This window comes from Diorhabda carinulata, chromosome X, assembly GCF_026250575.1.
Source record: "Diorhabda carinulata isolate Delta chromosome X, icDioCari1.1, whole genome shotgun sequence".
In the NCBI taxonomy this organism is placed as follows: Eukaryota; Metazoa; Arthropoda; class Insecta; order Coleoptera; family Chrysomelidae; genus Diorhabda; species Diorhabda carinulata.
In genome coordinates, this window is record NC_079472.1 from 34,014,941 (window position 1) to 34,026,228 (window position 11,288).

The window sequence follows — 11,288 nt, forward strand, 5'->3', positions numbered from 1 at the left end:
AAAAAATCACGGTAAAAAACGTAAAGCTCAAGCAGAAAAATTAGGTGGAGATACGGACAACAATAGCCAAAGCGAAAGCAAGTTTCATGAAACTCCTTTGCAGCTATGATCTTAACTTCGATCTGCGTATGATGATAAAACGATGTTGTCTTTTATGTGAATTCAATGGGGCAGATGTATGGACACCCACAGAAAATCTCTTTCTTTCAAACTTTTGGGAACTATGAAGATATGAGCTCATCGCCATAAGATCGATCGATATAGATCAAGCACCGTATGAATAAAACTCTTAAGTACGATGTTCTTGACTTGGTATTGCAAAAAAAATAATGTGAGTTACATGAAGAAAATTCTTGAGGGACATTTTTATATAACGCAATTGTATTAAATATCGTAAACACTTCATCAGCATTTATTTTATTATAAATATGAATTATTGTAAACAACTTGGCAATGAATATATGTATCGCTCTTGAATATATAGTTCATTCAATGGATATTAGTTAGTTCGCTTTTGAGCTTAATTGTATACATTTAATTTTGTGTAAAATAAAGTTTTTAAAGATAATTTTCGAAAACCGAAAATTATAATTGGCGCAGTCATTCGGATTAGTGCGGTCGTGATACTACGTACTTGTACAGCAGCACTAGATCTACGTGTTCAACGAGGAACTTCGGGACTTCAGATAGCTAATAATGGAGCTGACAACAGTATTAATATTACTACTACTTCACAAGACGACAAAGACAGAAGACATAACAATTACAAACACAAAAAATCAGAAAATATTTATCCGCATTTAAGATTACAAAGAGGACTAATAAATGCAGTAGGCAAAATAGATAAATGGCTTTTTGGAACTCTAGATTCAGGTGACGAAGAAAGGAACCATCGAATTAGAAGAAAGAAGACAACAAGACATGAAAAATACCTCCGTCATTTTTCATTCTTAGGGATGGAGGAGTTACATGAAGAAAATTCTTGAAGAACATTTTTATATAATGCAATTGTATTAAATATCGTAAACACTTCATCAGCATTTATTTTATTATAAATACAAATACAAAACAACTTGGCAATGTTTATACTTAATTCGCTTGTGAGATTAATTATATTCATTCAACTTATTGTAATTTTGTGTAAAATAAATTTTTAAAAATAATTTTCGAAAACCGAAAATTATAATTTGTGTAGGAGAATCATCATCGGTCAGAGTAAACATCGTGATTAATAAATATTTGTCAATGGTTTGAAGAATCAACATCTCTGTTATTGCGCGCAGCAGAAAATGAAGCGACGATTGTTAATATGATAGCTAACATGGGAGGCAACTATCGATAATGGTAATGACACGCGAAGAAGAAAAATAAAACAAAATACTGCGCATTATGGAAATTTCGTTCCAGCAATGTCAAGTTTAAGTAATGAACAGAAAGTTCTTTCAGAAACAAATTGAACTTGTTTAATACTACTTCAAGACGAGTAAACATATGTTGATTAGATTTGGGAGCATGTGGATCTGTCCATGTCAATACATATTTTAGATCGCGTATCGTACTTTATTATGTTATTTTGTTATTATAAGTTATAATAACAAAAATTATGATTTTCTTCTTTTCTCTAGCTGTATTGAAGGTTGTCATCCAGCAACAATTGTTGGGTACGTGTGGATTATAGTCATTATGTTTTTTAAGACGATTAAATATATCTAGCGCTTCTCAAGTTATGCCAGCATATAAAGGAATTGACTTTTTATTAAAAGAAATGAGACTCTCCTACAGAGAGAAAAAAACGTGAAAAAAGTTCAGCAAAAATATTTGGAAACAACAAAATTACCAAAACAAGATTTCATCTATCTAGTTTAATTTGAGCCTTTATTGACAATCTTACGAGAAACTTCTGTTAAATATAACAATTAAGAATACTTTTCATAATTTTTGGGAAAACCAATATCTCCTTCATTATAACAAAGTAAATGTTATCATTAATCCCAAGCGTTTACTAACCATCCACGTACTTAAGTCAGTTTTCTACCGGTAGTCTACGTGTACTGTTGTAGATTTGAATTTTTTTTGAGTGGATTTAAAGCTATATTTTCATAGTTTCTGTTTGAATTTCAACATGAAACCTTCGTATGTAACAACATTTTAATAAAATTATATTATATTATGTATTTAGTTAATATTATTTACAACAAAATACAAAATAAAACAATATCATTTCAACATTTTCCAAAATAAATGTAAGCTTTTGGTTGGGTTCCAATATAGTTAAAGCTTTCAAATATTTTTTTTATAATTGCTATTATTTTAGCTTTTCAAAATTGTTTAGTTTTTTTGCACATTTTTAACATTCTCAGAATTTCAAATAAAAACGAAACTAATGAAAAATTTGATTATTTAGAAGATGAAATAATGAAGCGAGCGAAATGTGAGAGGGAAGCGCTTAACATAAACTTCATCATATTTCAAATCACAGTTTAAATAGGACTGGTTGAAAGCGCACAGGCTAGAAAAAAGGTTGCTCAAAAATAATGCTGAGTGGCTTGATACAAAAAGGTCGCTCAGATATTCCAATTCCGAACGAAACGTCTAAAAACAAAACAGTTCAGAGTTAAAAGCTACTGGACAAACGCAGGCTTCAAAAGTGTTAGATGATATTATCAACACATCTCCGAAACGTGCGAGTCGTTACAGAAAAAAGCATTTGAGAAGTCGCCTCGTATGTCAGGTGAAGACACTTTAGCGGTTTTTGTGGACGCGAAGTTATCTCGACACCAGTATGACATAATCAGGATGAATGCTTCAGAAAAATTTCCTTCTTACAAAGTAGTTCAAGCTTCAAAAAAAAATTGTTCTCCAGAAAATGAGTTTATCACAGTGACCTCTACCTGTGCAGAAGTTCCTCGCAAGCTTTACTTGACCACACTGTGAAACGTCTATTAATGACACTGGAACCTGTGATTGAGACACTTAAAGAGAAGAACTGGAAAAACTCTGTTCATTATTAAAATGGCGTTTTGATTGCCGCTCAGGGCATAGTTCATACAAACAGGCTTTTTATGGTTCCGATGCTAGTGATTCAGCTGTGTTTATAATATACGTTGTCCCAATACGCCTCGTTTGTGGTGAGAAAATCGTGTGGCAAAATCCGATATTTATTGAAGAATCATCTAAAGTTTCAGTTAGAGAAGAAAATAAAATAAACCAACTGTAGTACCTATACGGTTGTTTATCAACTGCATTATTCATTAGCTAAATAAAAAAATGTGCCATTTACATTTGTAGGGTACACCACAGTAGCTGTGAAAACTTTGAAAAACGATGCAAGAGAATCCGAACTTAGTGACCTATTGTCGGAATATCAACTCCTCAAAGAAGTCTCACATCCTAACGTAATACGTTTACTCGGAGTATGCACTGCAGCTGGAGGACCAGTCTACCTCATAATAGAATATGCAGAATTCGGTTCATTAAGGTAACTTTATTTGGGTGATATCAACTGTTCTCAGTTTTTTTTATAAAAACTATTGATCGGCTATTTATGTCGAAAGCACTATATCTTTTTATGTAAAGATTTATTGTGAGAGAATGAAAGTAGAATAACTTATAGGGTACACAATTTCCATGATATTACTACTAGCTTTTAGATTAGAAGAACCAGATTAACGACATATTTTCTAGTTAATATTGATAGATGTGCGCTTATGCTTTTTATTGTTCACGTTTATTTCATTGACTCTTGAGAAACTATGAGAGAATTTACTAGTTGATTTTGATCCCAAGCAAATCAAAAATATTTGACATCTAATTGTTTGGCAAACATCCGATCAAAAAAAGACTTTGGTCTTCGATATGCAAGCAGGACACGAAAATTCTATTAGGAACCATGTTCTATTTCATTAAATTAAAAAGAATTTAGGAATTACATCAATCTTGAATGTATAATATACAAATATAAAAAGATGTAGATAATTTTTATTTGATAAGTTGGCATGAGATTCGTTAAATAAATATGATAATCTTTTATTACAAATATTTTTCGGAAATTTATTGTGAAATAATAATGAATTGATTGTTGAATGATTTCAGAAATTATTTGAGGAGAACAAGACACGTTCAAAACAACTCGACTTCATCTTTATCATTACAAAAAGAGAGCCCCGCTTGCCATTACGACGAGCCCAAAATAAGTAATGTAACATCAAAAGATCTGTTATCTTTCGCTTGGCAAATATGTAATGGAATGGCTTTTCTAACCGATATGAAAGTAAGTTAATTTGATATAACATCATCAATATTAAGACTGCTGTATATAGAAAAGAAATACAAAGATTCAAGTCGTAATGAGACTGTTTAAAAACATTAGAACCCAATAAATTCTATATTCAAATTTAGTTCAAATTTTAAATCAGTTCAAATAGATACAGTGTAAGTAATTGCTCCATTAATTAATGGAAAAATTCATATTGTGAACTTAATGAATTCTAACCATAGCAATTACATAGCTGTTTCTATTTGAACTGATTTGTCGCTCGTATTAGACTAGTAATTTTAAGTTTGTACTAATTTAGACTATTCAGTCTACTACTTTAGTGAGATTGGCATTGTAGTGGAAAGTCGTAAAGAAGCTCCCGAAATGTTGTAATCTCTTTATGTTATTAAAGTGTATTTACAAGGAGTATTTACGAACCAAAACTTTGTTAATTTATCTACATATTCACAATGTACAGGGTGTCCTACGAAGAGTTAAAACTATCTGTATACGGCAAATTACTTTTGTAAAATCATGAAAATTTCTACGTCTGGGATTTCGGATACGATCTTTTAAACTATAATATTTGTAAAGATGGCCGACTTCCGGTTCTATCAAAAGTCGACTGTAACATTTTAGTATACTTTCGTCTAAAAAATTTTTTGAAAAAATGTATACTTTTTGAATTATTAGTTTTTTTGTAAAAAATTTGACCGTTGCCGACCATTATAAATTCTTTTTTTACGAGGACACCCTTAAATATATGAAAATGGTTTCTGTGCGGTTGCTTTTAGCAAAGATAGACGTATTAGAATCTATGTTGAAAAATTTTCCATTTCATACAGGTTGTGTATAAAAAGTCTTCAAAGTTTAGCTTCATAAATATCAAATTTTTTATATTTTAATGCACTCAGGGGTAATAAATAAAGGAAATTCATAAATGCTTTCCTATATCTAAAGTTTACCTTTATCCAAATATTAAATGTTTTCTGTAAATTTTTAGAGATGCAGGTGTGGTCTAAATTTGATTTATTCGTTATTGAATTGAGAACAGGCCAATTTAACGATTCATGAACGTATCAACAATTCACTACTGACAGTTAAATAAGTGTCATTTATTACAAAGCACTAAATGTATACAAAAAGTATATATATATATATATATATATATATATGTATACATAACTTTGCCTTATTTGTCACCCCTGATTGCATTAAAATAGAAAAAACTGGGTATTTCTATTTGAAATTTTGATATTTTTGAAGTTTGAAACTTTTAACACTATTTATACAATGAATAAGTTTTAAAGATAGGTTCAAATACGTCTGTCTTTACTAAAGACAACCGAATAGAAACCATTTTCATATCGTTAAGGGTATCCTCGTAAAAAAGAATTTATAAGGGTATGCAACGGTCAAATTTTTTACAAAAAATTAACTAAAACTCAAAAAATATCCATTTTTCGAAAAAATTTGTTAGACAAAACTATACTAAAATTTTAAGTAGATTTCAAAAATGTATCAATATAGAGGGAGTTCTATTTAAAATAACAAAGTTACAGTCGACTTTTGGTAGAACCGGAAGTGGGCCATGTTTGAAAATATTTTAGTTGAAAAGACCATATTCGAAAACCTAAATGCAGAAATTTTCATGATTTTACTATAAGTATTTTGCCATGTACAGATAGTTTTAACTCGTCGTGGGACACTCTGTATATGAAGAGAAAGTATTAAGTATATATGTCGAACCAATGATTTGAAGACAGAGTTTTTCATTGTTTTGTATGGTTATGTGGCTGATTTCAGTGCTCGCTTGATATTTCATTCCATGATTGAGTCAAGGTGATTTTGCAGGTATTTAATGGCTGCTACCAGGTCATTACTTGTAGATAGGATAGCTGGATCATCAAAAATTGAGGCCTTTCTAGTATTGTTTGTTGGTTTTTTGATATTTCTGTAGATATAGTAGGAAGGGCAGTTGTTTTAGAACACTTACTTGGAGACCACCAGCTTTGCTAAGAAAGAAGTCAGATTGCTGGTCAGAGAATTCTATATAGAAGTGTGTGTTTGATAAGTGAGATATGAGAATTAGATAAATAGTAATTAGGTACTGGGTAATTGGGTAGCGAAATCAATTTTTTATCATACCATTATTTCTTACTTTGCAGTTGGTTCATCGAGATCTAGCTGCAAGAAATGTACTATTGGCTGAAGATAAAGTGTGTAAAATATCAGATTTTGGTTTAACAAGAGACGTTTACGAAGATAACGCATATTTGAAACGAAGCAAAGGCCGAGGTAAGTTCAATATATTTATAGTGAATATTTGCTCCAAATTAATTCAGCGTGAGCACAAATCATATTGGAGCTCAGAACCAATAATATTAACTAGAATTATGAATGAATTCTCATCCTATTGATGATTCGAAATATATTTTCAGTTCCTGTGAAATGGATGGCACCGGAATCTCTCGCAGATCATATATACACATCAAAATCAGATGTCTGGAGTTTCGGTATATTGATATGGGAACTAGTAACTCTGGGAGCGACACCTTATCCTGGTATTGCTGTTCAGAATTTGTTCCATCTCCTTCGTCAAGGTTATCGAATGGAACGACCAGATAATTGTTCTCCTGCTCTGTAAGTGCATTTTAATGTCAAGTTGCAGTATTGATTGAAATTGATTAAACAATTTCGAATAATACCACAGCTTTACTTCAGTTAAGAATTAAATTATATTCTATATATTCAAAGTCATCTGTCGGCTGAAGCCGTATTAAATTACTTTACAATATTCTTCTATTTATGTACTTCGATCAATCAATCAATTTCCTATTTACAACACTAGAATTTGATGCAACTTTCTTGTTTTCTACTACAAATCCACTCTTTTTTTCGTTTATCGTTTATCGTTTTTCGTTTATCGGACCTAATTCATTTTAGGTTTATTTTTGTTTTCTTGATTCTAGAATCGTGTAAACTCATTTGAAAATACTTTTTAGATATAAGGTGATGAGGAAATGTTGGCATATAGATCCTGATCAAAGACCTTCTTTTCACGAGCTGAGCAAATGGTTTGAGAAGCTACTAGAGGACAAAATGGAATATATAAATCTTTCAAATAATGCAATATACAATAGAGGGTACTTCATTTCCCCATTTGAAGAAGATGAAGGTATTATACCACCAAAATTACCATTAATCCTTTAATTTTCTTCACAATAAACTTTGATCCACTGCATTTAGTTTTGAATAAGTCTAGAGAGGCTTAAATTGATCTTATTAAATAAGTATACTTTTAGCTTATCAACTATACATAAAAATAAGTATATTATTATCAAGGAAGTATTTTGATTTACAGATAATAACTTCGATGAAGACGATTCGTCGGATATAAGTCCCTTGAACCTTCTATCGAGAACTCAGTCTCTAGAAAAATGCGAAATAAGAGAGAAAATATTGAATGATGAATTGGAAAAAATGACTGATGATAAGATATCAAATACTCAAGGCTACGAAACTCCAGTTAAAATACCGAGACGGGTGAAAACTCCTAGCAATGAAGATCCCCAAGAGTATACCGAGATGGGAGGAAAATGATGAATTGCAATATAAATTATGTGTACAGGATGTAATTACCCCGTTAGAATTTGAAGAAATGTTTCAAGTTATTCGAATGGGAATTGGAATATTGCTTCTAATAATAAAGAGAAATATAGAATAGATTTATAAAAATTATATTTTTAATATTATTGTGGAATTTTGTTCATTGAATTTCAATATAAAAATTTATCACTTTCTCTTCTATATAAGCCTGCAAGAAATTTTTTATTCAGTATTTGTCATGTTAACCCATTAATGCCTAAAAAATTTATTTTCTCAAAATGGTTTTGAATAAATACAAAAAATGATAATAAAAATTTGATCATCAATATTAAGTAACTAAAATTACTTCTGGTTATTTAAACCAAGCAACATCGGCTCAATAATTTTACTATTTAGGATTAAATAAAATGATACCGCTACTTGTTACTGTCAACGTTTCAAATACGAAGCGGAAATCCGACGAGAATTTTGGTACGAAGGATGCGGTTACTTTAATATGTTCCTGTTCAAAGGATTCATGTTGATACCGTTTTTGTTCGAACTTAGAACTTGTATGGATCAGATGTGGACTGAAACTTCGATGACCATATTCGATTGGACCAAATTGGAAGACATTTTTCCTCTTAAAATGTTCGAGACACTTCGAAGACGAATATATTCAACCGAGAGCTCAGGAAAAAAATCGAACTCTTAAATATTTGATGAGAGTTGCTCTATTAACCGACATTATTGGTATCGTATGGTTCCCGTTGGTATTTTTTTCGTTATGTGACGCCGTTGGTAATCCGAATCCACCTGCTGACTTTTCGTTGGAAATTCGAATAAGACCTTACGATCCAATTTACCAAATTACTGTTCAATCGAATTCCATTATTCAGCTCACTCCATAAGAACCTGAAGACATTAAAGATCTTTATTAAATCTATCAAGTATCCAAAAATTTAATTTTTAACTACGAAGCGGCTGATATTATCGCCATTAGACTGAAGACTGATGATGAAAGAAGTCAATTCCACCAAGATTCTCCAAATTGGATTAGAATATAAAATAACACATAGGACAAGTAAGGCTGAAGATTTGGGATTGGTAACGTTTTCAAAAGAAATAACTGTGCAACCAGGCACAAAATCTATTAACATATCTCGATGGTAAAGAAGCTGAACGTGGACCCTATTAGCGTCCTCTTATTGGAGAAATTAGTGGTTGAAGCGACCACCTTTAGTAATGTTCAGGTTACGAACATGCATGTTATAAAGTGAATGAAATTTGTCACAATTACGAGCACATTCTTATTTCCTACCACGATTGTAAGGATTCCATCCTTTTGTATGCCTTCAACAACAAAGTTTTCCCGCCAACATTAGATATAATCACCTCGGGAGGTATCACAGGTTTGTATACGACACTTGTACTGGTGGCATCGTATCCTTAGAGACTTCTTCGCCGACGGCATGTCAAAGATAATGTTTGAAGATTAACCTAACGTCGATCGTGTTCTCAGATTGTGTCTAGACGTCTAACTAGTTCGGGAAGTACAGGAATTTGCTCTCGAAGAAGATATATTCGCTGAATAGTTTTTATTAATCAGAAATGTTATTATAAAATTATTAATCCACAGTTTGAATTACAAACTAAATTTTTTATTGATATATTTTCAACATGTTTTTGCTTTTAATGTCAACAATCCATATTTTATGGTGGTACTCAAAATAAATTTCATATGTAGATTCCTCTATCACAATGAGATAAAATAATAACCATTTTTTGGACCTTATTCCGGAAAAATCTATTCCTATCTCGCGGATTACGGGGCCCCATGAAGACAATTTGTCAAAAACTATAACGATATTATAGTTTTTTATAATTATAGAACTCATTTTCTATAAAATAAAATAGTGAAAAGATTAGAAATTAAAATCGACTCGACTTTGTAGTATTTTTGCTAAGAGAACAGAAGAAAAATAAAAATAATCCGTTTATGATTTTCTGGAAAAAAGTGGAAGTGGAAGAAAATGTCTCAATAAATTTATCATATTAATAAATATATTTTTCACATCTTTTCATTGAATTTGAAATATAGATAATGAAGGAATAGCAAAATACAAAAATAATGTTTTCCTTTCCAGTTTTTCCTGTGAAAAGTTACAACAATAGACCACTCGAGTGACTAGCAGCAGTTTTAGTTGAATAAAAATTTTACCATGATATTTTCAATTTCTCAAATTGCTTTTAATCTCATATTTTCACCATAGTAAAATAAAATCCATGAAACGTTTAAATCTAATATGTAAATAATAGCTCTCTTAGAAAGAAAATATCTCATGTTCTTCCACAATGAAGTCAAGCAGGTAACGATATTTACTTATATATGTTATGATATTTTTTAACATCAAAAGTACATCTAAAATAAATCTAAATCAACATGCATTTAGTATTGACGAGTCACTAATGAGTGAATCACCATTGAAGCTGACAAATTTCTTGTTAATTTCGTCAGATTACATTTGATATTCATATAAAATTCAATCGTATTTTGATATGTTTGATATTGTTGAAGTACTTTGTGCTTTTTCAAAAACTAACTATTCAGTAAATAGACAGCTATGTGATGATAATTATTGAACTTGTACATGATTCAAACCAAAAGTTACTTAAATAACTATAAATGGACTACCTGAGAACACAATCAATAATTTTGAATTTTTGTAATCATTTTCCATTAATTGTGTATTATTGTACTATCTGTTGTTGGATAAATAATTGTACATTAATTATTTTGTATAGTAACTAATTATATGAAAAAGTATTCAATAAAATTACTCACAAGACTGCATTTTTATTTGTTGAAATATTTTTGATAATTTTGCGATATCAATATCGCATTGTTTTTCGAAAACTGAAATTCTAAAATTAGATCAAAAAGTAATGTCTATTAAAGAAACATTGTAATTAAATAAAAGACTTATAATCAGGTTGATTTATCAACACAGACTTTGAGAATTGAGAAATTGTAGAAATTTATTATTCCATACATTTTATACAATAAAAAAAATTTATTGTTTTAGTTTTTATGATTTAAAATTTTTAGTTTCATCCACAGCTTCTAAGCAACGACTAATATAATTGGTTGACTAAAAACAAATCCCGGAGCAGATATTGTTAAGGATCTCTTTTACACATGCAGGACGTTAATTTTTGTAATGTTTGGTATAGAAATCAACTGAAACTAATTGAGACATATCATGAAAAATTTCAGATATCTGATTCTGGTTTTAACAAAATAAACCAGTAGATAATCTGTAATTTCATGTATCTATTAAACGGATTTTTGAATAAATACACCACGGAAAATTTGCGTTTCTATTTGGAATTTGAATTATATGTTTTTATCTTGTAATCATTTGATTTAATGAAAAGAAACAGA

At 30.3% G+C, this 11,288-nt stretch overlaps 1 protein-coding gene across 1 annotated transcript in view; it reads left to right on the forward strand.

The window, feature by feature from the left end:
• LOC130900844 (proto-oncogene tyrosine-protein kinase receptor Ret) overlaps window positions 1-10,692 on the forward strand; it is a 73,254-nt gene extending 62,562 nt beyond the window's left edge. Inside the window, exons 14-19 of the mRNA XM_057811751.1 lie at window positions 3,289-3,478; window positions 4,093-4,270; window positions 6,424-6,553; window positions 6,697-6,898; window positions 7,261-7,433; window positions 7,620-10,692. Coding sequence (XP_057667734.1) covers window positions 3,289-3,478; window positions 4,093-4,270; window positions 6,424-6,553; window positions 6,697-6,898; window positions 7,261-7,433; window positions 7,620-7,858 — 1,112 coding nt within the window. The 3' untranslated portion in view covers window positions 7,859-10,692. The remainder of the gene's footprint in view (window positions 1-3,288; window positions 3,479-4,092; window positions 4,271-6,423; window positions 6,554-6,696; window positions 6,899-7,260; window positions 7,434-7,619) is intronic.
• The last annotated feature ends 596 nt before the right edge of the window (window positions 10,693-11,288 follow it).